General features: G+C 43.2%; 1 protein-coding gene across 4 annotated transcripts in view; it reads left to right on the plus strand.

Annotated features, from left to right (window-relative positions):
- REPS1 (RALBP1 associated Eps domain containing 1) overlaps positions 1–27,030 on the plus strand; it is a 294,648-nt gene that overhangs the window by 107,867 nt on the left and 159,751 nt on the right. For all 4 annotated transcript variants that reach the window (XM_077486747.1, XM_077486746.1, XM_077486749.1 and 1 more), the window contains exon 6: positions 21,136–21,298. In XM_077486747.1, the coding sequence (XP_077342873.1) occupies positions 21,136–21,298 (163 nt within the window). The remainder of the gene's footprint in view (positions 1–21,135; positions 21,299–27,030) is intronic.

Here is a 27,030-nt window from a genome sequence, read left to right on the forward strand (position 1 = left end):
AGGCACTGCAGGCAGGCACCACCAGTGATTGTGCTGATACGGAAGACCCCATCTGGGCTAAAGAGTCCTGTGTATATTCTCCAAATTGCTAAGGTGCTGCTGCAGCTCTCTCTTTCCGTTATATTCAACTGGGTGTGGTGGACGGAAGCAGACAGATCTGTTGACAATGTTCTTGTTGTATGTACATAGAGAAAATAAATTGAGAGTGCACACTGTCATTTGCCTTAGTTTGAAAACAGTGTCTTAAGTTGCAGCTAGCTATATGCACTTTGCACATATATGCACTATTGCACTGACATTTAAAAGGCAACAAACAGTGTTTTTTGGGGGGGTTTTTGTCACACAATCTGGTGCTGTCATGGCTGGACCCAAAACTGCTTGCAGATGACAGTTGGACAGGCTAGGCTATTAAAGAGGGGCATGTGAGGAGTGGACTTAAAATACTGGCAACAACCAATATCCCTTAATATATTATGAATATTACCACAGTCTGAGTCGGCTAGCCTAGTAGTACCCATATTATGAATATTACCACAGTCAGTCACAGTGACAGTCTGAGTCAGCTACCGTACCCATATTATAAATATTAGCACAGTCAGTCAGCTACCCCCAGACTGAGACTCTCTGGGTTGCACTAGCTGACTGTGGTAATATTCATAATATGGGGGTAGCTGACTCAGAATGTCACTGTGGCAGTGAGTGTGACTGTGCTGCTGTGGTAATTATAATCCTAATAAGGGACAGTGGTCCATTTCTCGCTCGCCTCAATCACTCACACACAGGCTCACAATACATGAATATACAGTATACATGTGGTGGAAGGAAGGAGGAAGCTCACTCATGTGTTGGAATTGGAAATCAGATCCGCAGCGTGCACACAGGGCGTATCACTGCTGTGCTGTGTTCGTTTCCCAGCCACAGTGTACCACCCACGCCCAGGCATCACAACTTCCACTCCAGCAGTGTGTGCACTGCTCCGCATCTCGCTCTCCAATGACTGACAGGTTCGGTTGCTGACATCAGTGTTACACGGCACCGCTGGTTAGGTGGAACTGACGGGAATATCAAAATCGCGGATCATCCAGCCTGGAGATCGTGAGGGTTGGGGGGGGGGGGGGGTGAATCGAGATTGCCACCTTATTACGATTAATCGTGCAGCTCTACTATGTAGTTGGAGTGCAGAGGTTGCAAATACACGTGAAAACTGTTGCCTAGACTTTGGGTAAAGAACAACTCCAGGTTTCAGTGAACTTTAGTTAATTTGGAAATTTGGACTTAGCTGGTCCAAATGAACGATTTGCTTCACTAACAGATGCAGGAGCTGTGAGAACGGTATACACTGTGTGTAACTTCAGTTATTTGCAGTATATGCAGCACCTCATTGTTTCCCGTACTACTTCCAGAAAAAAACGAATCCTGGGTCAGCGCTGCTCCGTTATTCACAGGGAGTTTGTGTTCTTTGACTACAAAGCTTCCTCTGGCTGAGGTGGAGATTGTGACCTTGTCTGCCCACCTCTCCACCTCAGCCCATGAGAGGATGGAAAGTTCTGCCCTGCTACCAGACACAGTGATGTTAAATGTATGTAGCTAACGCTATATACAGTTCATATTTTGATTGCGCTCACAGCCACTGCATTTGTTCGTGAAGTAAATAGTTTCACTGGACCAGCTTGATGAATCATGGTGGAACTCAACTTTTTTTTAATTCTTATGCTGCTAGCATTAGTAAATAGAGAGTAATGTATATTATATTTACTTGTAACCGTTGAGATATCAGAGGTCTAAGCAGACCCCATATCTTTTTCTGAGATGGAGAAAGGTCCTTTTCTTTGTAGGACTTTACTTGAATGAATAAGAATCTGTATAGAGATTCCCATTTTCATTCAGAAAATGACAGTCTGATACAAATTAACACTCGCGTTTTATGATCAGCTGTCAGTGGGCATATAGGAGCGATCAGTAGTGATCGTTCCATGCGCCCTTTCTACTACAGGGGGAAGAAAACATAGGTTTACTAAGCTCCCCCCAAGCCCCAACTTCACCCCCACTCGCACCGCTCCCCCCCACACACTGTGCGGAAATCGGTGCAGGGAGAAAATGGAGAGATGCCGCTTGGAGCGGCTATATATCGGGGCCAGTTGGGATTATCTAACCAGCGGGGCTGGGGCGGGCACATCTGGATCCCCTTCAAGCCCCATGCAGCACCTGAAGCCGACAGTATTGACAGAGGAAGGATGCCGGCTAATGGTGGTGGCTGCGGGGATCCAGTTGGGGGGGGGGGGGGGGGGAGGAGAGCTGGGGGCATATTAGATAAAAGGGTGTGGCAGGAAGTGGCGTGGCAGGGTACAGGAAAGCGGGGGCGGTCACATTGGGGGTTAATGATGCTGATCAGCAGGTTGTAATCCGCTGATCAGAGTTGTAGGATTGTTCAGTGCGGAGTCTGCTGAACAATTCTGATATAAGCTTATGGTCGTTGAAGTGACCATAAGCTTAGAGGAGAGGAAGAAATTAGGTCTGTATGCCATATGGACTTTGCCATCTGCAGGCACTTCTGTAGGTCTGTATGGCGTACAGATTTGACAGTGAAATGGTTAAGTCCAATTGTGTTGGTAATTTGCTTGATAAATGTCTCCCTTGTTTTGTTAAAATGGCAATATGGATATTGTTTGTACAGTATCCATTGCAACAGTTGCTCTTATGCTTCTCCTCTTTTGTTAAAATCTTAGCAATAGGGATAGATGGAAATAATGTAGCAAATCAGTTTTCTGGTTTTCACAATTTAAAAAGGCTTTTGAGTCTTTTTTATTTAAAAAAAAAAAATCTGTTTCGAATATCTCCAAAAATTCACTCAACTGTCACAACTAATCCCATATTTTGTCTTTTTATTTACAGTGCCTTGAAAAAGTATTCATACCCATAACATTTTCCAAATTTTTGCCATGTTACAGCCAGAAACTTAAATGTATATTGGGATTTAATATGCTAGACGAACACAGTAGCACATGATTGTGAAGTGGAAGGAAAATGATAAATGGTTTTCAAAATGTATATTTACAAATAAATATGAGGTAATATGTGTAAATAAGTGTGGCAAGCATTTGTATTCAGCCCCCCTGAGTCAATGCTTTGTAGAACCACCGTTCACTGAAATTACAGCTGCAAGTCTTCCTGGGAATGTCTCTACCAGCTTTGCACCTCTAGAGTGACATTTTTGCTCTTCTTTGCAAAATAGCTCAAGCTCAGATTGGTTGGAGAGCGTCTGTGAACAGAAATTTTCAAGTTTTGCCACAGATTCTCAATTGGATTTAGGTCTGGACTTTGGGCCATTCTAACACATGATTAAAGTGTTGATCTAAACCATTTAATTGTAGCTCTGTCTGTATGTTTAGGGTCATTGTCCTGCTGGAAGGTGAACCTCCGCTCCAGTTTCTAGTTGTTTACAAATTCTAACAGGTTTTCTTCTAAGAGTGCCCTGATTTTGGCTCCATCCATCTTCCCTTCAACTCTGACCAGCTTCCCTGTCCCTGCTGAAGAAAAGCATCCCAACAACATGATGCTGCCACCACCATGTTTCACGGTGTATTCAGGGTTTTGTGCGGTTAGTTTTCTGTCACACATAGGGTTTTGCTTTTCGGCCAAAAAGTTCAATTTTGGTTTCATCTGAACAGAGCACCTTCTTCCACATGTTTGCAGTGTCCCCCACATGGCTTCTTGCAAACTGCAAATGGGACTTCTTATGGCTTTCTTTAACCACTACAGCCCCGGACCAATAAACACCTTAAGGACCAGAGGTCTTTTTCCAATTTCGCACTGCGCTGCTTTAACTGGTAATTGCGCGGTCATGCAATATTGCACCCAAACGAAATTTGCGTCCTTTTCTTCCCACAAATAGAGCTTTCTTTTGATGGTATTTGATTGCCTCTGCGATTTTTATTTTTTGCGATATAAATGGAAAAAGAGCGAAAATTTTGAAAAAAAAATATATTTTCTTCTTTTTGTTATAAGAAAAATCGAATAAACTAAATTTTAGTCATACATTGAGGGCAAAATGTATTCAGCCACATGTCTTTAGTAAAAAAAGTCAATAAGCGTATATTTTTTGGTTTGCGCAAAAGTTATAGCGTCTACAAACTAGAGTAAATTTTCTGGAATTTACACAGCTTTTAATTTATGACTGCCTATCTCATTTCTTGAGGTGCTAAAATAGCAGGGCAGTACAAACCCCCCCCCCCCCCCAAATGACCCTATTTTGGAAAGTAGACACCCCAAGGAAATTGCTGATGGGTATGTTGAGCCCATTGAATATTTTTTTTTTTTGTCCTAAGGGATTGAATAATGACAAAAAAATAAACAATTTTACAAAAAGTTGTCACTAAATGATATATTGCTCACACATGTCATGGTTATATGTGGAATTGCACCCCAAAATATATTCCGCTACTTCTCCCAAGTATGGGGCTACCACATGTGTGGGACTTTTTGGGTGTCTAGTCGCGTACGGCACCCCGAAAACCAATCACCACCTTCAGGATTTCTAAGGGTGCAAATTTTTGATTTGACTCCTCACTACCTATCACAGTTTCGAAGCCCATAAAATGCCAAAATAGCACAAAACCCCCCAAAATGACCCTATTTTGGAAAGTAGACACCCCAAGCTATTTACTGAGAGGCATGTTGAGTCCATGGAATATTTTATATTTTGCCACAAGTTGCGGGAATATTACAAACTTTTTTTTTTTGCACAAAGTTGTCACTAAATGATATATTGCTCACACATGCTATGGGCATATGTGAAATGACACCCCAAAATACATTCTGCTGCTTCTCCTGAGTACGGGGATACCACATGTGTGGGACTTTTTGGGAGCCTAGCCGCGTACGGGAGCCCGAAATCCAAGCACCGCCTTCAGGATTTCTAAGGGCATACATTTTTTATTTTACTCCTCACTACCTATCACTACCTCTCACAGTTTTGAAGGCCATAAAATGCCAAGATGGCACAAAACCCCCCCAAATGACCCCATTTTGGAAAGTAGACACCCCAAGCTATTTGCTGAGGGCCATGTTGAGACCATTGAATATTTTTTTTTTTGTCCCAAGGGATTGAATAATGACAAAAAATAAAAATTTTTTTTTTTTTTACAAAAAGTTGTCACTAAATGATATATTGCTCACACATGCCATGGTTATATGTGGAATTGCACCCCAAAATATATTCTGCTACTTCTCCCGAGTATGGGGATACCACCTGTGTGGGACTTTTTGGGAGTCTAGTCGCGCACGCCACCCTGAAAACCAATCACCACCTTCAGGATTTCTAAGGGTGCAAATTTTTGATTTCACTCCTCACTATCTATCACAGTTTCGAAAGGCCATAAAATGCCAAAATAGCACAAAACCCCCCAAAATGACCCCATTTTGGAAAGTAGACACCCCAAGCCATTTACTAAGAGGCATGTTGAGTCCATGGAATATTTTATATTTTTCCACAAGTTGCGGGAATATTACAAACTTTTTTTTTTTTGCACAAAGTTGTCACTAAATGATATATTGCTCACACATGCTATGGGCATAAGTCAAATTACACCCCAAAATAAATTCTGCTGCTTCTCCCGAGTACGGGGATACCACATGTGGGGGACTTCTTGGGAGCCTAGCCACGTACGGGACCCCGAAAACCAAGCACTGCCTTCCAGATTTAAATATAAAATGCTACCAAAAAAACTGTTAGCGATCGCAGGGATCAGGCCTGACTCTGCGATCGCTGCAGTTATGTGTTTAGTGTTTTGTAAGTGACAGTGATCGATCGATACTGCACTTGGGTGGGCTGGGCAGAGGGGCAAAACGCAGGTGCTAGCAGGTATCTGGGCTGATCCCGCTAACTGCGTTTTTTTGGAACCCTGAACTGCTGGGGACGCTAGTATAGATCTGATCAGATCAGATATTGATCTGTTCAGATTCTATACCACTACAGGAGGTTTATGCTTTGCGTGTGGGTGTTAGCGGTACTGGCACTAACCTAGCGCTGCCTATGTGTACCTATGTGTCAGTGTAGTGTTTTGGTGCACTTACTTTCTGTCTTCTCCTCGTAGTCCGGTCAAAAAGACCGCCCCGAGGAGAATGACATCACTTCCTCCTTCCTGTGTAAACAATACACAGGGGGAGGAAGCTTGTCATTGGCCAGGAGCGATCCAGAGTGGGTGGCCAGAATCCAACGGCCATCCCCTCATCACGGATCGCTCCTGGAGCGAACCGGACCGCCGTATCCAGCGGGAGGGGGTCCGATCGGACCCCCCACCCGCTGGAAGGCAGGCACGTACATCTACGTGCTTGTGCCTGCCTGTGCCATTGTGATGACGTACAATGGCAATACGGCGGTCCTTAAGTGGTTAAACAATGGCTTTCTTCATGCCACTCTCCAGTAAAGGCCAGATTTGTGGAGTGCACGACTAATAGTGGATCTGTGGATGTGGATCTCTGCAGCTCCTCCAGAGTTACCATGGGCCTCTTGGCTGCTTCTCTGGTTAACCTCCCTTATGTCAGTATTTTTGAATGTCATAGTGGTACATTGTTTTGCATGAAAAATTTGTTTAATATTGTAGGCCTGTATTTTTTAGGAATAACTCACTTAAATATGGTCAAACAAGAGTCTACTAGACATTCTGGGTATGATAAAGTTTGAAAAATTAAATCCTAAATTATAATATAAATGATTGTAAAAAATAGAACATTTTATTCAATAATGTAATCAAACCAAAAACACTGAAATTTGCAGACAAGGGTGCAATATTACAAGTCGCTGTAATACTAGACGCTGCACATTTGGTTTAGTAAACATCCCAGGTAAAAAAAATTGAAATGTGGGATGCACAAAGTCTGACGTCCTAATCAGGACAATGGAACCTTGTTTCCGTTCTGTTTTTTTTTTTTTTTTTCACTGTCATCTTGCTTCGAGCAACAAACCACGCACATCCTTGTAGATGCTGACTTTTTCTCTGGTGGGATGTAGTCCATGAAATGACACTCAGTTAGCCGTTCCAGGTTGACAACACCAACAGCATGACGTCCAGCTCTATTCACAGCCATTGATGGTGTTTGGTGGTTCACAAAGATACGTTTGACAGCTTTCCAAATGAAGTCAGAATGAATCACAGGCTTGTCATACTTTTTTTTTTTTTTTTTTTTTTTTAGCAGAATGTAGATATTCCACAAGCATTGCTCAAAAAGATGCCTGAAGATCTTCTTGTAGTAGTACTTTTGATGTTTCCTGCTTGCTAGGTAGAATGTCATTGCTTGGTCGGCTCTGTTGGCACTTCCCATGGTGTTATTGTAGTCTATCACTACTTGTGATTTCATGATTTCTTTCCCACCTTTCGCGTGTGCCATAACAGTGGAAGTATTATGAACTGTACTCATTGGGCACACATCTTTCTTGTAACGCTATTGCAGTGATATCATTTTGCCTTCCTGCCAGGCAACCATTTCTCCAGTCTTCAGCTTTTTATTGCCGAACATTAGCGGCATGTCGCGCCAGTTAGCCCTAACGGTTCCATAGGCATCTGTTTTGTTTTGCAGAACAAACTCGTAAGTTCAGGAGACGTTTAAAAGTTGTTGGTTGTAACTCAATAGCCCTAATTTAGCAATGGCTCACTGAGTGAAAGAACGAAAGATGTTGCCATTCAATAGATGCTATATTTTGGATTGAATTTTTGTTCCTTTTCCAGTGTATATGATTAAAATCCAAATGTAGCCAGTTGAGGATTCACATAGCATGTAGGATTTTTTGCCAAATCGTGCTCTTTAATGCAATGTACCGAGCTGAGCCTTCCCTTGTAGGCCATAAGACTTTCATTTATGCTGATATCTTTCTGGCACATAGCTCCGTTGGAAATTCTTTAGAATTATTTGAGATACTTCCCAAATTTTCTTTAGTTTTGGTGCAGGATAAGTAGTTTCATCAAATTGTTCGTTGTTTTCAAAGTGTAAATATTTGATCAGGGAAAATCTGTACTCTGACATGACCATGCCAAAGAATGGAGTGGCAAGTAATTTATTAGTTGTCCAATACCATTTCTGCTGGGGTTTCCCTACACTTACCGGAAGTATTAGGCCCAGAAATTTCCAAATGTTATCTTTGGTCACTGGTTCCCACTTTCTGCTTTTTGGAAACTTCAGACGCGTAGTAGCTAATTGTTGTCATTTTGTACCGTTTTTTTTCTCAGTAACATTTTTTTCAATAACCTCATCGGTCAGAAATAATTGTAAGTATGCCAAGGGGTTGTCGTGTTCAACGTCTACTTTCATACCAGATGCTTCAGTAAATGGGAATCTTGGGGCCGCTGCCTTATCCTTACCACAGTCAATAGAGCACCAAGCTCGCACATCACTGAGCTCAGTCGCCCAATTGTCACTATCGTCACTTTCAGTATCTGATGAATTTCCCCACGCATCACTATTGCTCAATTCTGCAAGTGATTTTAATTTAATGTCGCTGTTTTCTAGCTGTCTAAAACCGGTTTTGACCTAAAGGGAAGTTTTTGGGATGCCATGGTGGTTCTCATGTTTCCAGGCAGAAAGAATGGTGAAAGTGCAGGCAGGGCACTGGACAAAGCACTAGGAACAAAACAGAGGTGAAGTGGTTGGATGCATCCTATTCTGTTAGGATTACATTATTGTATTGTGTGTGTGTGTGTGTGTGTGTGTGTGTGTGTGTGTGTGTGTTTTGAATTTTTTTTTTTTAATTTCCCGCTTGGCTTCCCCCCACTGCGTCGCAGGACTCGCAGGGAAGGGAACCCGGAAGACGGATGCATTGGCCGGAGGACATTGGGGGATCTTAGGGACAAGGCAAGTAACCGTGCAGGGATACTACAGTGTAACCCCGAGTGTAGCTCAGGGTGCTACTTTTGGTACTGAAGATTAACCCTGGGCCACACTCTGGATTACCGCCAGGGAGGTTAATCCCTCTCCTAGCCCGGCCTGTCAGTTTAGGTGGATGGCCATGTCTTGGTAGGTTTGCAGTTGTGCCATACTCTTTCCTTTTTCAGATGATGGATTGAACAGTGCTCCGTGAGATGTTCAAAGCTTAGGATATTTTTTTATAACCTAACCCTGATTTAAACAAATCCACAACTTTATCCCTGACCTGTCTGGTGTTCCTTGGCCTCTGTGATGCTGTTTGTTTACTATAGTTCTCTAACAAACCTCCTGAGGGCTTCACAAAACTGATGTATTTATACCGAGATTAAATTAAACACAGGTGGATTTACTAATTAGGTTGCTTCTGAAGGCAATTGGTTCCACTAGTCCACTAGTCCGGCAGGAAGTCAGTCAGACTAAAGGCCCATACACACGATCGGACTTTTTAACAAACATGCAAATTAGCTGTTTTGGAGCAACATCCGACCGTGTGTACGCTCCATCGGACAAACTTTTTTGGTTTTCATCGGACTTTTGTTGGCTGTGTGAATGGACAAACTTTCTGGCAACAAAAGTCCGATGGAGCAAAGTCTGATCGTGTGTACAGAAAACCATAGGACTTTTGTACAAAGTGCAAACAGGCATGCTCAGAACCAATGCAAAAGATCAGACAACAATACAGAAGTTGACCAAAGGTGGCGGTAAAGAGCAGAAAAACCACGTGGTTTGGTGAAAGTTGGCTGAAAAAGTCCTGCTGTGTGTATGCAATACAAGTTCAGGGCCGACGCCCTTTGTACAAAAATCCAAGGGAAAGTTTGTACAAAGTCCTATTGTGTGTATGAGGCTTTAGTCCGCCGGATAGTTGGCTATGTGTGTACGCGGCATTATTCTGGTTATATGACCAACCTTACCCCAGCTCAACCGCTGTACTAGTAATGTATAAAGCCAGCCACTCGGTATACTCTTGATCAAAAAATTCTTTATTGGCTACATGTAAAATGACACGGCAACAAAAATGCACCGCATTTCAGCCTTCTTCATAGCATACAAAATATTTTAAAAGTTCTTGCATACAGTATCTCACAAAAGTGAGTACACCCCTCACATTTTTGTAACTATTTTATTATATCTTTTCATGTGACAACACTGAAGAAATTACACTTTGCTGCAATGTTAAGTATACCTTGTATAACGGTGTAAATTTACTGTCCTCTCAAATTAACTTGACACACAGCCGTTAATATCTAAACCACTGGCAACAAGCGAGTACACCCCTAAGTGAAAATGTCCAAATTGGGCCCAGTTAGCCATTTTCCCTCCACAATGTCGTGTGACTCGTTAGTGTTACAAGATCTCAGGTGTGAATGGGGAGCAGGTGTGTTAAATTTGGTGTTATCGCTATCTCGCATACTTGTCACTGGAAGTTCAACTTGGCACCTCATGGCAAAGTACTCTGAGGATCTGAAAAAAGAATTGTTGCTCTACATAAAGTTGGTCTAGGCTATTAGATTGCAAAGAGCCTGAAACTGAGCTGCAGCACAGTGGCCAAGACCATACAGTGGTTTAACAGGACAGGTTCCACTCAGAACAGGCCTCGCCATGGTCGACCAAAGAAGTTGAGTGCACGTGCTCGGCATCGTATTCAGAGGTTGTATTTGGGCAATAGAGGCTGCAGAGTCAACATTGCTGCAGAGGTTGAAGGGGTGGGGAGTCAGCCTGCCCGTGCTCAGACCATATGCCGCACACTGCATCAAATTGATCTGGATGGCTGTTGTCCCAGAAGGAAGCCTCTTCTAAAGATGATGCACAAAGCCCGCAAACAGTTTGCTGAAGCTAAGCAGACTAAGGACATGGATTACTGGAACCATGATGAGACCAAGATAAACTTATTTGGTTTCATTTGATGTCAGGCGTTTGTGGCAGAAACTAGAGTACAAAGACAAGTGTGTATTGCCTACAGTTAAGCATGGTGGTGGGAGTGTCGAGGTCTGAGGCTGCATGAGTGTTGCCGGCACTGGAGAGCTACAGTTCATTGAGGGAATCATGAATGCCAACATGCACTGTGACATACTGAAGTAGAGGCTGATCCCCCTCCCTTCAGAGGCTGGGCTGCAGGGCAATATTCCAACATAACGACCCCAAACACACCTCCAAGACGACCACTGCCTTGCTAAAGAAGCTGAGGGTAAAGGTGATGGTCTGGCCAAACATGTCTCCAGACCTAAACCAATTGAGCATCTGTGGGGAATCCTCAAATGGAAGGTGGAGGAGCGCACGGTCTCTAACATCCACCAGCTCCATGATGGAAAGTAATAGTGGCCACACAAATATTGACACTTTGGGCCCAATTTATACTATTCACTTAGGGGTGTACTCACTTTTGTTGCCTGCGGTTTAGACATTAATGGCTGTGTTATTTTGAGGGGACAGCAAATTTACACTGTTATACAAGTTGTACACTCACTACTTTACATTGTAGCAAAGTGTCAGTTCTTCAGTGTTCTCACATGAAAAGATATAATAAAATATTTACAGAAATGTGAGGGGTTAAATAATTAGAGCAGATAATTACAACAAACCCTGGAGCATAAATAAGAACAAACTGAAGAAAAATAAAAAAACAGTTTCATACAATGGACACAAAAATCTTGACCATCAGTGGATGCACATGTACCATGTGCTCTAACTACTAATACTCAAAGAATTTTTTTTTCCCTTTTTTTTTTTTTTTTTTTAAAGATCGCACCCTCTTGCTGCAATCTGCAATAGTTACTTAATCTAGGACTAATTCGGACATCAGTACATTATTCAAATTTGCTGAATACTGTGTGTGTTTCGAGCGACCCCCAGTGGTCCACAGGCTGGTGACTGGACTCCACTGCCCCCGCTTGTTATTTGAGTTTATATTTTTTTCATGTTTTCATCTGTTTCCTAATTGTGACTATCCTGCAATAATGGTATACTACACTGCAACAAAATATATTTCTCCTTCTGGTTTTTGAATAACCTTGAAGACGACTAAGATGACTCTTGAAACGTGTTGAGTGTCCATCTAGGGACCACACTACTGGTGAGCCACAATTTGTGAAAACCCTAACAATCATTAGGTTGCAAGAGTGGGAAGTTGTATTAATGGGCCTGTACCTTTTTTCCAATATGTTTTATTCCATTGTTCTTTGCCACACTAAAGATTTGTAATTTTATTCTATGTCTATCTACTGCGTTGGCTTGTGTTGCCATTAAAGTCCCATCTCTGAGGGTTCTTTTTTGCGTATCAACAGTAACAATTTTTTCCCAAAGGCTTTTAGTTAGGAAAAATGTTTTTGCAATCTTTTATAAAAACCTTTATTCAAGGTGTTTCTCATGTTAGGCCCCCTTTCTCACCCTTTGTATTCATTGCTAGGGACGTCCCATTGTGTGTTTTAATTAGTTGCCTGTTTCCTGTACTATAAAATCAAGTTAAGGAATTTACAGGTAAGTCAAAATTCCACATCTTGTAGTACAGAACAAAGGCCACTCTTCCTAAACCCTTCTTAAAAAAGAGTGCTCACAGTGTGGGTTAGTATCCTATTGGAGGTACCCCCAGGGAAGATATACCCTGAACTTGTCCGTGTCCAATATTGGAAGGTACAACCTTATAGCCCATTGTGTGTTAATAAGATACCTGTGTCTCAAGTAGTGGCTGCTGGTGCTCAAAATTTTTTGAGGGGGGGGAGCAAACTGTAAAAAAAAAAAAACACCAATTGCAGCCTCACTGTAACCATCAATTGCTACCTCAGTGCGCCGGGCCCTGTCGGACTACAATAGCACAGCTTGGGAAATCACCACACTAACCTTGCTTGTGTTGGTATGGCAATCTGTCGTGGTTTTTTTTTTTTTTGTTCAGCCCACTGGGTTGAAGTGAAAAAAACTGTGCAAACACATTTGCATCTTTGAAAGTTCACAACTGGAAAGATCGTATGTAGGGGACTTACTGTACTTAAAATTATCGATTTTACCACGAATAAAGAAAATGTTCACCAATTACCAATTGAGGACAAGATTATCTGTCTTTCATCCGTCTGTTGACGGATAAACGGACATCAATGGAAAAACAGATGTAAATGGATAATCATCTGTTTACACGCGCTTCTGTCAACTTCCTTATTCTGGAATGGAACAAAGCCGTATTTTTGTTTAAAAAAACGGATCGGACGAAAAACTACTATACAACTGACAAACTGTCCCTTTTTTTTTTGCCTGAAAAAATCGCTCTGGGACTCTAGCTGGCAGATGTAGAAAAACTGATTTAGGGCCAGTTCACGCTACATGCAGTCCTGTGTGTGTGTGTGTGTGTGTGTGTGTGTGTGTGTGTGTGTGTTGTTTTTTTTTTTTTTTTTTTTTTTTTTTTCTTGCATCAAATACGCATGGAAAGTAGGTTTATATAGTTTTCAATGGCATAGTACACATCAGTACTTGCAGTTCCAGAAAAAAATTGTAGAACATGCTGAAATTTTACTGGACTGTACTGGAATGCTGTAAAACATATCAAAAATGCACGTTATTTAAGGTTAAGAGAGGAGGGGGGGGGGGGAATGCACCAAAAACGCAGTGAAGCATCTGGAACACATCCGGGCTGCTTTTCTATAGTGTGAAATAGCCCTTTAAACTTCATCAGTTTTATTTTTTTAGTTTTTTTTCTTTTTTTTACGTGACTGAACTGATAAAATGAATGGTCTACATGTGTGAAAGGGGCCTTATTCTAATTTGGAAGATAAACTGAGAATTATTTTCTGTACATAAAATGTCTAATCGCCAAAATATGGAGAGTACTGAATGTGAAATTGTTTGAATACTAAATAAATGGGTATGATATTTATGACTTCGACAAACAAAGTGGTGGGATAAAGACTCCAACATTGACATTCCATTGTCAGATAACCAAGACGTCATACTTGCCCTTTGATATGGTGTCATTAAAGATCCCATGGACAGAGAGGCATCATGAAGAAAATTCTGTAGTCTGCAACAATGGCATATCCACTACAGCAGTAGCAAGGGTTGTACATATCTGGAAGAAGCAACTTCAACACCACCTAGTTTCGGATACTTCTAAAGATGACATTCTGACTTCCTCCCCAGTTTTATTGAAGGCAATTGGTTACATCTGTGACGTTTTGGCTGATGCAGTCCAGGAAGCAGCAAATATGACAGCTACATCCAACACTGCCAGAAGGTCAGTTTTTTGGTTTAAAACACATATTCAGTGTTAAAAAGGACAAAGAAAAGCAGACAAGGACTTGTCAGCAAAAAAAAAAAAAAACCTTCGAGCATCAATACCAAAGTCATCAAACAGCAAATTTACACGGAGTATAGGATTAATCTTAAACCCTAAGGAGGACACTCCCTAATCCTAATCCTGCTTCAGAAACATGGCTTGGATATTAGGTGAGGACATGCGTCGTTAATAGTTTTGGCAGCAAATCTTAAGGTTATCTGTCCGTGATACAGTTGAGGTAAATTAAGTGTCTCCTTTGTGCATCAAGGAAACCTGATGGATGTCTTCCTCTGACCTTGAACTTACCTTTAGAAGAGACCATGCTTTGACCTGTCTAGAATAAGCAGGAAAAAGTGTGTGGGTGACTGTTTAAAAAAAAAAAAATGGTTGACTGACATTGATTGTTATACACATTATTACGATCAATGGCAGTAAACCACTGTTTAATATCACTTTAAAGCCCAGTTCCAGTATGATTCAAAGGTTGGTCAAGTTCTTACCACATTTGGTTAGATAATTATGGAAAGTCCTATTTTCTTTTTCCAGCTAGCTCAATTTTTTTTCCTTGGGAGTTATGTTGAGAAAGCAAAAGAGAGGGTATGACAGGGTCACGTAAATTTGTTGTGCCACATCCTAAAACATCACAACAAAGAAAAGGGGGTCCCCTGGGGGTGGACTTTTAAGGCAAGTACAAATTATAATAGTATACAAATTATTTTATTACATAAAACCAAACAAAAGGTAATTGAATATACAGTATATATTAAAAAGTACACCAACAGGTATATATACAACCAGTATTGATGCTATGTCGTATCATTCATTTGAACAGAAAACACCCTACGCGTTTCGGAGCTTGGAAAAGCGTGTCCTTCAGGGGTGTGTGGATACAATGTTTCTGTAGAATAATACTGTTAACATATATGACAATAGCCGCTGGGCACCATTTGATAAAAGAACAAACAATTGTACAGGACCATATGGGTATATTTGACTCTGCCAATGCTCGAGGTATATGCCCCAGTCTATTTCTATTCAATAAAGTGTTGTAGAGATCCTGCAGGAGTGGTGTGAAAACAGGTGCAGACCTTATTGGCAGGACGCCGGCTGGACGGACCTCTCATCCTCTCCCACAACTCCATATGGTGAAGTGTTATTCTGGGTAAAACAACTATAAAAGTCCCAGTTCATATGAAAAAAATCTTCTTCCCCAACAGGGGACTGCAGACCTGTTTTCACACCACTCCTGCAGGATCTCTACAACACTTTATTGAATAGAGATAGACTGGGGCATATACCTCGAGCATTGACGGAGTCCAATATACCCATATGGTCCTGTACAATTGTTTGTTCTTTTATCAAATGGTGCCCAGCGGCTACTGTATATTCAATTACCTTTTGTTTGGTTTTATGTAATAAAATAATTTGTATACTATTATAATTTGTACGTGCCTTAAAAGTCCACCCCCAGGGGACCCCCTTTTCTTGTTATGTTGAGAAAGGGGAATGTTTCTTACCTCTTGACAGATGACTTAAGATCATTGCCTAAGCTTTTTATGCCTGGCCTTCCACTCATTTATCTTTGCGTTCTGTGAATAAATGGCGCAGCCTTGTGGGTGGAGTCCTGCACGGCCACGCTCCTTTAAAATTTGGACAGCAGAAGAGGATCACTGTCCCGCTGTCAAAACCTTGCTTAATCGGGGGGGGGGGGGGTTAAATCGCTGCTAGAGTGGGAACATGTTGCGGGGGGTGGAACATATAACATGTTCCCAAAGGTGAACTTCTCATTTGACATTTTCATTTTCTCCCTTTGCTCTGACAGCATGGCACAATAGAGGGGCTTGCCTAAAAAGGGACAAGAAAAGACAAATATAGATTTTGGCTCCTTCTCTAAGAACCCTGTGGTTCCTGTCTAGTCATATTGGTTTGTGTCCCAAAAAACTACTGAAACTCCAGACCTGGTCTTCCCTTCCTATCTTACCTGGGAGCTGGGTAGGGCAGGGCATTACTTGGTTGGCTGTGCCTTTGCCTGCTATGCCTTACGACATTTTGCCATTGGCTAGATACCCAGGAACTTGTGTCATTCCTAGTGTGTACAAGTGCCAACTCATGGTAATTCTTTGGGGCAGGCACCGCTATACATACCTGTGGCACAGAGACCTTTTGCATATAATACAAGCCATGTTCTTACTAGACTTCATGTCAGCCTTTACCCCTGCTTTCTGCTGCGCCCACTTTCACCCTAGACCTCTGCAGAATTAGATTTTGTGTAGATGAGATAGGCGTAATAAGTGTGGACTCTCTCCTTTACATTTTACTGCGGGTCAAACTGTCTTTAGAATAGTGGTTAAACCTGGACAATCTCTTAAGTGGCATGCACTGAAGACACCAGGATCCAGTCCCACTCTACACCGATGCAAGCCGGACTGGATGGGGTGTGACCCTTTGGAACAAGTTTTTTTCAGGGAAGAGTGAGACCCTTCAACAGCTTCCAGTTCTTATCTGCACGAACTGAGGGCGCTTTGGGAGGCACTACGCTTGGAATATTACCAAATATTCAAAACGGGCGCAAGAAAAAATTTACTACTTCTTTGTCTCCCTGCAAAGGTAAAGCATAATGGGCTACTATGCATCACATAGTAGCCCATTATGTTTCACTTTCCTGACACGGGAGCCAGCGATGTCACCGCTGTCCCCTGTAGCATGGAGCATCCATCTTCTTCTTCTGGGTATCGTTGCTCTGGCCACTCACAGTGCCAGAGCAGGGATGACGTCACTCCCACGCATGCGCACAGAAGCCGCCACTAACGGCATAACGCCGCTAGCAGCGGCATACTGCTAACGGCGATAGTGCGCCTGCGCACCACTGTCTACGCCGGATGAGCCTTTTAGTAAATATCTACTAAACCATGTAGGTTTAAGAGATATTTCTTTGACCTACAGGTAAGCCTTAATCTAGACTTGCCTGTAGGTCAAAGTGGTTTGTAAGGGTTTACAACCACTTTAAAGGCAGTTCACCTCAAGGGAAGTCTAAACTTAGTGTCAGACTATCTCAGGAACCATTAACTGAATTCAGGAGAATGGCGTCTCAAAACAGAACTTCAACAAGCTAATGAAGATGTGAGCGTCTTCTTGCTAGGTACTATTCCCAAACAAGAAGACAGTCTCCCTTTATCTGAGATTACCCCTAAGGGGCAAATGCTGTTTGTTAGTTATGGTGTTTGGATTAGACTTATGCCCCCCCCCCCCCCCCCACAATCTATTTTGCGCATTAAACACAAATCTGGGTACCAGGAGCATACATAATCCTAATGGCTCCCTCCTGTCCGAAAGCGAGCTTGGTTCTCGCTTCTGTCAACTGTCAGTGGCAGAACCCTGGATTCTCACTACAATAGTATCTCATTCAACAGGGACTAGTGTGTCATCTAGTCCTAGAGATCCTACACCTTACTGCCTGCGTTTTGGGAGGAACCTCCTTAGACCCATGCAGGAAGCTGAATACTTCTAGAATTGACTTTGTACGTTGAGAACTTTCCCACTTTTTGCAGACAAGAATGACTCTTAAACCTCCAGATATTCCTAAAGTACTGCACTTTTTACAAGCTGGCCTAGAGAAAGTTCTAAGACCATACACATTAAGGAGTACATGTTGCAACCTTGAGCTCGGTTTTTTTTTTATTAGACTGGCTATTCATCCAAGGGACATCAGATTTTTAAAAGCAGCAGTACTCAAAGTGAAACAATTATTTTTATTTGTGATTTGGTCCAGGGTTTTTTCTGGTGGTTTCTTGTACAGCAATGATAGGTTGCTCGCTCTTCACTTTGACCATTCAAAAAACCTCTAGTATGACTTTAACTTGAATAGATGAACTATCCCTTGGTTTATTCAACTTGTCTCTTATCCATTCACATACAGTGGGAGTAATAATTATTTGATCCCCTGCAGATTTTGTAAATTTGCCCACTTGCAAAGAAATTAAGGGTCTATAATTTTTATCATAGGTGTACTTTAAATGATGGAGACAGAATATCAACCAAAAATTCAGAACAAAACACAATACAAATGCTATAAATTGAGTTGCAGTTCAGTGAGTAAAATAAGTATTTGATACCCAAACAAAGCATGACTTAGTACTTGGTGGAGAAACCCTTGTTAGCAAGCATAGAGGTAAGACGTTTCTTGTAGTTTGTTACAAGGTTTGCACACATCTTGGGGGTGGGGTGTGTGTATTTTGGTCCACTCTTTGCAGATCTGTTTTAGATCCTTAAGGTTTCTTGGCTATCGCTTGCAGTTTTGGCTCTCCATAAATTTTCTGAAGGATTAAGGTCTGGAGACTGGCTAGGCCACTTCATGATCTTAATGTTCTGCTTGAGCCACTCCTTTGTTGCCTTTGTGGTATGTTTTGGGTCATTGCCATGCTTTAAGACCCATCCATGACCAGTTTTTGGTGTTCTGGCTGAGGGAAGAAGGTTCTCATCCAGGGTTTTACAATACATGGCCACGTCCATTGACCTCTCAGTGCTGCAAAGTCGGCCTGTACCTTTTTAGCAGAGAAACAGCCCCAAAACATGTTTCCACCTCCATGCATGACTGTAGGGATGGTGTTCTTGGGGTCATAGCATTTTTCATCTAAACCTAGCGAGTCAAGTTAATGCCAAAGAGCTTCGTTTTGGTCTCCTCTGACCACAGCACTTTCTCCCAATCCTTCTGAATTTAGATGTTTATTGGAAATCTTAAGACAGGCTTGTACATGTGCTTTCTGAAAGGGGGGACCTTATGGGTGCTGCGGGATTTCAATTCATGGCAGCATATTATGTTACCAATAGTTTGTTGGAGCGACTGTGTTCCCAACTGCCTTAAGATTATTCACAAGCTCCCATGTAGTTTTGGGCTCACTTTTTTCTCATGGTCATTTTTACCCCATGAGGCCAAATCTTGCATGGAGCTCCGGACTGAAGGTGGTTATTTTGTATTTCTTCCATTTTGCAAATAATCTCTCCAACAGTTGTCTCCTTACCAAGCTTCTTGCTGATGGTCTTGTAGCCCATTCCAGCCTTGTTCAGGTCTACAATCTTGTCCCTGACATCCTTTGACAGTCCTTTGGTCTTGCCTATGATAGTGGGTTTGAATGGAAGAAAGAGATTCTGTGGACAGGTGTCTTCTATACACATAATGAGTTGTCCTTAGGAGCACCTTTAAATTGACAGTACTAATCTGAGCATGTGTGGGAGTCAGAATTATTGTTGGTCGGTAGGGAATCAAATTTTTTTTTTTTTTTTTTTTTTACTCTTTGAACTGCAATTCCATTTATAACACTTGTGTTGTTTTGTTGTTTTTGTTTTTTGGTTGATATTCTGTCTCTATCATTTAAAATACCCCATGATAAAAAAAAAAATTAGACACATTTCTTTGCAAGTGGGCAAGCTTACAAAATCTGCAGGTATAAAATAACTATTCTCCACTCTAACACCATATATTCAGTGAAAAGAATACAAGACCTTTCATGAACAGACAAGGTGACCAGCTAGTGACCCACTATTACTGTACTAAAGCCAAAACTGTAAGTCTGAGCTGCTGAGACTCATGGCTAATGCTAGTATCCAGCAGAATAAAACTAACATTTTTAGCATCCCCAGCCACTATCTGGGCTTGGGGATGCATTACTCGACTCCTCTGAACCAATCACAAAGAAAGCAGTTATAAACCCAAAAGCAAATATGTAATGTATTGCTGCTTACTAATAATTAGATGTGGTGGCTGCCTTTTTTTTTTTTTTTTTTCATCTGGTGATCCTGCCAGTACCACACTTCCTGTCTTGAGGTGTCTGCATTCTGAAGGAAGTATGACAGCAGACTCCTTTTGGACTACATTGTCACTCTGGGGGGAGGGTAGGTATAGATTAGCTTTAGATGGACTTGACTAACAAATCTAGCCTGAACTCCAGCTAACACTTTATAAAGTTACAGCAGCAGTCCCCCCCCCCTTTTCAGGATAAATATGGGATAACTCCAATTAGACTTGCCAGTAACCCTCTTTCCACAGGTCTCCATCACAGCACAAAACATCCCCACCATGTCTTCTCCTTACTTTCCTGTTGTATTTGTTCCTGTCGTTGCAGGTGGGTGGCTCCCCTCTCCCATGTTGTGCTGTCATAGAGACTCCTGGAAACTGCATTAGCAGCGAGCGTACCTGTGTTTTTTTCTATCCTTAGATCTGTAGAGGATTTTTGTTATTGTGAACGTTGGAAATAATTACTGTCTCCTGTGATATGTGGCAGAAACTTCTGCTGGAGTACATTGGGGAAAAATGTTTTACCTGGTGAAATTTTTGTATTCACATGGTTGCTCTGTAGACAGGAGGCTCTGTAGGCAAATGTTTAAGAGCAGGTCTATATATTGACTTTTTTAAAAGTGGTTGTAAAGGTTCAAGGTTTTTTTTTTCCTGCATGCAGGTAAAAAAAAATTAAAAATAAAAAACTATGTGCAGCTCCCCCCTCAGCCTTCTCTCAATCCAGGGATGTGCACAAGAGCAGTGGCTCTCCTGGGTCTCTTCCTCCTCATTGGCTCTCCTGGGTCTCTTCCTTCTGCTGTCAATCACAGCCAGTGAGCCAATGGGAGAGTGGGGACAAGGCCAGGATGCACACTGTGTGAATGGGCACACAGAGCAGCGTTTTGGGCACTCGCAGGAAGGGCCAGAAGTACTAGCAGGGGACCTGAGAAGAAAAGAATCGGGGCTTCTCTGTGCAAAACCACTGCACAGAGCAGGTAAGTTTGACATGTTTGTTATTTAAGTATTTCTTGAATATCACTTTAAACTATTGTTATAACATTAATTGACCGGAATTAATGAAAGTTGATAGACTTTCTCTTCCAAGGCATTGCATCCACAAGATTTAATTACTTCATCAATAATCTGCATGTAGGTGTTTTGGACTGACAAAAGCATTAATATCTAATTCTAGGACCAGACAACTGTGCGCACTGTGGCATCTGCCACCACTGCAAATGAAATCCGTAGACAATCCAGTAGCTATGATGACCCCTGGAAGATCACTGATGAACAAAGGCAATACTATGTAAATCAGTTCAAAAACATTCAGCCTGACCTTAATGGATTTATCCCAGGTAAGGGTTTATATACTTCCTACTGCTTTCCAGTGTTCATCTTATTAGAACGATTGTGTTTCATTAGAAAGCAGTGGGCAGTGTTTTTTATATCATGATGGTGATTAATTTAGAAATGTTATTTATTTGGCATTGTATTTAACCTACCGCATTTATCGGCGTATAACACGCGCCGGCGCATAACACGCACCCCAAGTTTAGGGGGGAATTTAAAAGAAAAAAACTTTTAGGAGGGAAGTTTAAAGTGGTTGTAAACCCTTACAAACCACTTTGACCTACAGGTAAGCCTAGATTAAGGCTTACCTGTAGGTCCAAGAAATATCTCCTAAACCTATATGGTTTAGGAGATATTTGCCCGAAAACACACTGCTGTCTGCGGCGCATGCGCCGTAGACAGCGGCGCGCAGGCGCACTGAGCGCGGCATTCTCAGCGACGGAGCTGCCGCGCGTGTCGGCTCCCATGCGCATGCGCGGGAGTGACGTCATCGCGGCTTCGCCGAATGACAGCGGCGGAGCTGCGAGACCCCACCAAGAAGATGGATGCGGTGGAGTACAGGGGACAGCGGTGACTTTGTTGGCTCCTGTGTCAGGTAAGTGACACATAATGGACTACTATGTGATGAATAGTAGTCCATTATGCTTTGCCTTTGCAGGGAATGAAAGAGGAAGTAAACTCCATCAGGGTTTACTTCCTCTTTAAGGAAAAAAACTTACATTTAAATGCCCATCAATGCAGCCTTATCAGTGTAATTTGCAGCCTTCCATTGCAGCCTTGTCAGTCATTTAATTTACAGCCTTCTATTGCAGCCTTGTCAGTCAATTGCAGCCTTGCATTTAGCCTTGTCAGTCATTTGCAGTCTTTTCTGTGGCTTTGTCATTTAAAAATGGCGCCACCGAGATACAGAGCAGATGTCCTGTGTATCTCGGCGGCGCTCAGTAGTTCTCGGCGGCTTTCGGCTATTTTTTCCCGTTTTCGGCCACAGTCGGCCGTTCTCGTCCGCTTTCAGCTTTCCGAAATCCGCCGAGTGCGCCAAAAATACCCCAAAGCCGCAGAGAGCAGCAGAAAGGGTTAAAAATTGTGGGGGGGGGGTCGGCGTATAACACGCACCCCCAATTTCCCCCTGATTTTAGGGGGAAAAAGGTGCGTGTTATACGCCGATATTAAATACGGTATTTGGAATACAGAGGCAGATTTTGTAAGTGAGTCATCCAAAATGGCAGATTTGGTGCTCAAAAGTATCTGTATTGCGCTTAAAATAATTTCAGCCTCCTTTTATTTATATGCAAAAGCCTTTTATCTGCCAGGTTCATGCATTGGATTGTTAGATGGTTTCAATCAGTTTTCTATCTATTTTGTAGAGGTGGCAGCCCTGGATAGGTGGCACAGAGATGACACATGAATGTAAAGACTTACCATAGTCCTGTGTAGTTGTTTACTATGTTCACAAATGTCTGCCACGCATCAAATCCCAGCTGAAACTTCTCATCTTGTGACTCATGGCAGTTACAATTTTGCAATTTGAGCATTCACAGACTTTTAGCCTAGGTAATTACCTGACTGGCGTTTTGAGGACAGATTAATAACAGATACAGCTTACATAAAACATACTTTTTGCAGGGTATATTTTAGGAAATTTGTGCATGCAGGCTTATAAGGCTCGGTTCACACAGGGGGCGATGCGAGGCGACACGACTTGCCGCGCCTCGACCTCAGCGGCGACTTGCAAATGACTTCTGTATAGAAGTCAATGCAAGTTGCCCCGAGGTCGCCCAAAAGTAGTACAGGAACCTTTTTTCTAAGTCGGAGCGACTCGAGTCGCTCCTCTTAGAACGGTTCCGTAGTACAGAACGGGGGCGACTTGTCAGGTCGCGGCACGGCAAGTCGTGTCGCCTCGCGTCGCCCCCTGTGTGAACGGAGCCTAAAGGTTCATTTTAAATATGAGTCAGATAAAGGGGCAACAAACTTGCTCAATAAAATTAGTAAAGAAGGGTGTGCATATATTAATTAAATAATGACTAGTAACACTGATTAGGAGAAAATGTGTTGAATTTTCTTTTCCTAATTAAAAGCCAACCAGCTCACAGAACAGGAAACAATTTAAAGCAGAGTGCCCCCTCTCCCCCCCCCCCCCCAGAAAAGATTTCTTTTGGTGGATTTTCATCATCTGTTTTTTTTTTTTTTTTTTTTTTGCGCTATAAACAAAAAAGCACCAATTTTGTAAAAAAACACTATTGTACTTTTTTGCTGTAATAAATAGCCCCAATTAAAAAAAAAAAAAAAAAAAAAAAAAAAAAAAAAAAAATTCCCCTCAGTTTAGACTGATATGTATTCTTCTACATATTTCTTTAATATTTCTTTAATCGTACATCACGGGACACAGAGCCATAGTAATTACGATGGGGGTTATAGTCCACCTTCAGGTGCTGGACACTGGGACACCCTAAACAGGAAGTTTCCTCCCTATATAACCCCTCCCACTACTGGGAGTATCCCAGTTTTCTCTTTTGTTCATTGACTGACACAGCTCCTTTAATTCTTGACCTTAGGTTATCACGCCACCTTCAGGAGAGGACTCGGCACAACATGTAACACATGTAAAAACAGCAAGACTGCACAGCACCGCCCAGGGGGCAGTCCCTCTGGCTATAACCTCTCACCCTGCTTCCTGCAGCTCAGTATTTTTCTGTCTAGTGTAGAAGGACCTGGCTGAGGGGACCATTGGTCCTGGGATTTTTTTCTACAATTTTTGATCCTGGGTGACAGGCTGGATAATATAGATCCTTGTAGTCTCCCCAGCCCGGCCAGGCCTGGGTCGGCCATGACATGCCCCTTTTGCTCCAGGCGCGGCCGGTGAGCTATATGCTCTGGGGCACACATATGACCGGGCTACTGCTGTCCGTGTTTCAGTGTCACTTTGTGACCTGAAACAGGGCAGAGCGGTCAGCAGCAGCACAGTGTAGTACTCAGTCATGGTGAAGAGTCCTGCGGAGGGGCCCCTCAGTCTGTGAGCAGCTAGGAGGGTGGGATTTGTGTACCTTGCCTTAAGTCTCCAAGTTATGGCAGGCGAGTGAAGGTCAGCATGGCGTCAGAAGCTGGTGCTTCTTCCACAGACATCCCTGCTATTGCAACCGGCTCGCCTGCCTATAAAAGCACTGGCGAATTTGCCCTTCCAAGGTGAGAGGTTTTTTGCAGCTTCGCTGGATGACATTAAAAATGTTACTGGTGGAAAGAGCATGTTGCTCCCACAGTTAGGGTAAGGAGCAACGCCGTAGGCAAGGGCCCTCTTTTTATGCTCAAACTGCTTTTTCGCCCGCCCGGGTCGGCAGGTAAGCGTTCCCAGTCTGACAAGGTGCCTACTGAAGGACAAGAGCGTCCCTGGTTTTGCAAGTCAAACAAGTTTGCAAGCAAAAAGGGTTACCGCATGAAGGTTTGCCCCCCCCCCCGCCCAACTCTCGGGTTTGGGGTCGCCTTTGGGAATTTACAGCTTGGTGGACCTCTTTACTGTCCGACCAATGGGTCTGCAAACTGGTTTCATTGGGATACAAGAGTTTCTTTCTTGTCCAGCAAACTGAATTTTTTCCCTCCAACCTAACTCTACTTCCGGCTCCTCGGTAAACCCCTTTCGGGGCAGTACAGGACCTGCTACTGCGTGGGGGTGAAAGTACCTGTACCGATGTTGGAAAGGTTTCAGGGATTCTGCTCCGATCTGTTTGTAGTCCCCAAAAAGCAAGGGGTACGTCCAATCCTGGACTTGAAGGCACTCAATAGCTTTGTGAAAGTGCAAAGGTTCAGGATGGAATCAGTTCGCTCTGTGGTCACTGCACTCCAGGGGGACTTCCTGGCGCCCCTGGATATCCAGGAGATTGTTCCTTCCTCTCCATTGGACGGTGATCACAATGGATGCCATCCTGACCGTTTGGGGAGGAGTTTTGGGCGTACAGTCAGCCCAGGGCTTCTGGTTGCGGGAAGAATCCCAACTGCCGATCAATGTGCTTGAGCTTTGGGCGATCAGATGGTGCCTCTCCACATGGTTCAGGAGGCTACAGGGGTGTCCGTTCAGGATCCAGTCGGAAAACGCCATGGCAGTGGCATATGTCAACCATCAAGGAGCAATGAGGAGCTTGACTGCGGCACTAGAGATCGCTCACATCCTCCAGTGGGCAGAGCGGCACGTGCCGGCCATATACATTCCGGGCGTAGAAAACTGGCAGGCAGACTACCCAATTCGTCAGATGCTGGACCTAGGGGAATGGTCGGTGCTTCCAGATGTCTTCTGGCTCCTTTGCCTAAGATGGGGCATATCAGATATGGACCTCTTGGCCTCTCGGCTCAATCTGAAGGTGCAGAGGTTTGTGTCCAGGACAAGAGACCCTTGAGCGGACGCGTCAGATGCGTTGGTGGCTTCATGGGGGCATTATCGGCTGATTTATGCCCCCCCCCCCCCCCCACTCAAACTTCAACCATATCTGCTGCGCAGAGTAGCAGTCGAGGGGATTCCGGTGATTCTGATTGCCCCAGATTGGCCTTGATGTTCTTGGTGCGCCGACCTAGTACGACTGGTGTCGGATGTTACTTGGCGGCTGCCGATGCGAGAAGACCTTCTGTCGCAAGGTCCGATACTTCATCCTGCTTTACCGTCACTGGTTTTAACTGCATGGCTGTTGAAAACCAGGTACTAAGAGACCGAAATCTGTCGGACTCTGTAATTTCCACTGTGCTGAGGTCACGGAAGTCATCTTCTCAAAATATTTACCATCGTACGTGGAAGAATTACATCTCCCTGTGTGAGGAGATGGGGTGATGTCCGTGCACATACTCAGTTTCCAGGATCCTGCTGTTTTTGCAGCGAGGAGTGGCTCAGAAATGTGCCTTAAGCACCATCAAGGGACAGATATCAGCCTTGGCTGTCTTTTTCCAGCATCCCTTGGCGACTCACTTATTGGTGAGTACTTTTCGACACGTAGTCCCTCCAGTTCGACCACCGCTACCTCCATGGGATCTGAATCTGGTGCTATTGGCACTTCAGAAACCACTGTTTAAAAACATTAGGGAGATTCCGTTGTTAACTCTCCTCAGAAAGTAGTCTTTCTAGTGGCTATTACATCTGCCAGGAGGGTTTCTGAGTTGGCGGCCTTGTCTTTCAAGTCTACCTGGTCATCCACAAGGAAAAGGCGGTGCTACGTCCGCAGCCCTCTTTCCTTCCAAAGGTGTGGCTCCCTTCTGGAAGTCAGACTCTGTCTCGGTGGCTGGTCCGAAAAAAGGTCTGGCAGTCTCGTCGTCCACCATTTCTCGGTGGATCAGACAGGTCGTGGTTCAAGCCTATGCCTTAAAGGGGCGGGTGCCCCCTTTTTCCTGTCACGACTCATTCTACCGGGGCAATTGGAACCTCCTGGGCTTTCCGACATCAAGAGTCAGGTGTAAGGCGGCAACTTGGTCGTCCATTCACACTTTTCACTAAATGCTACAAAGTTGATGTAATCGCATCTTCAGATGCTTGCTTTGGCCACAAGGTTCAGCTGTGTAAGGTTGCAATTTTACACTTTAAGTTACAAGTTTGTTGTAAACGTATCTTTTGATGCATAAGTTGGCCGCTAGTTTTGATGGTGGCTGTTTAAGATGGCAAATCCTCTGTTGTGTTCCTTTTGCTGTTTCCGCCCTTTGTTTTTTGACACTGCTTGAAGACATCCCTAAGGTCAAGAATTAAAGGAGATCTGTCCCTCAGTGAACGAAA

The sequence above is a fragment of the Lithobates pipiens genome, unplaced genomic scaffold (genome assembly GCF_037356315.1).
Source record: "Lithobates pipiens isolate NorthernLeopardFrog02 unplaced genomic scaffold, aLitPip1_a1.2 Scaffold_18, whole genome shotgun sequence".
In the NCBI taxonomy this organism is placed as follows: domain Eukaryota; kingdom Metazoa; phylum Chordata; class Amphibia; order Anura; family Ranidae; genus Lithobates; species Lithobates pipiens.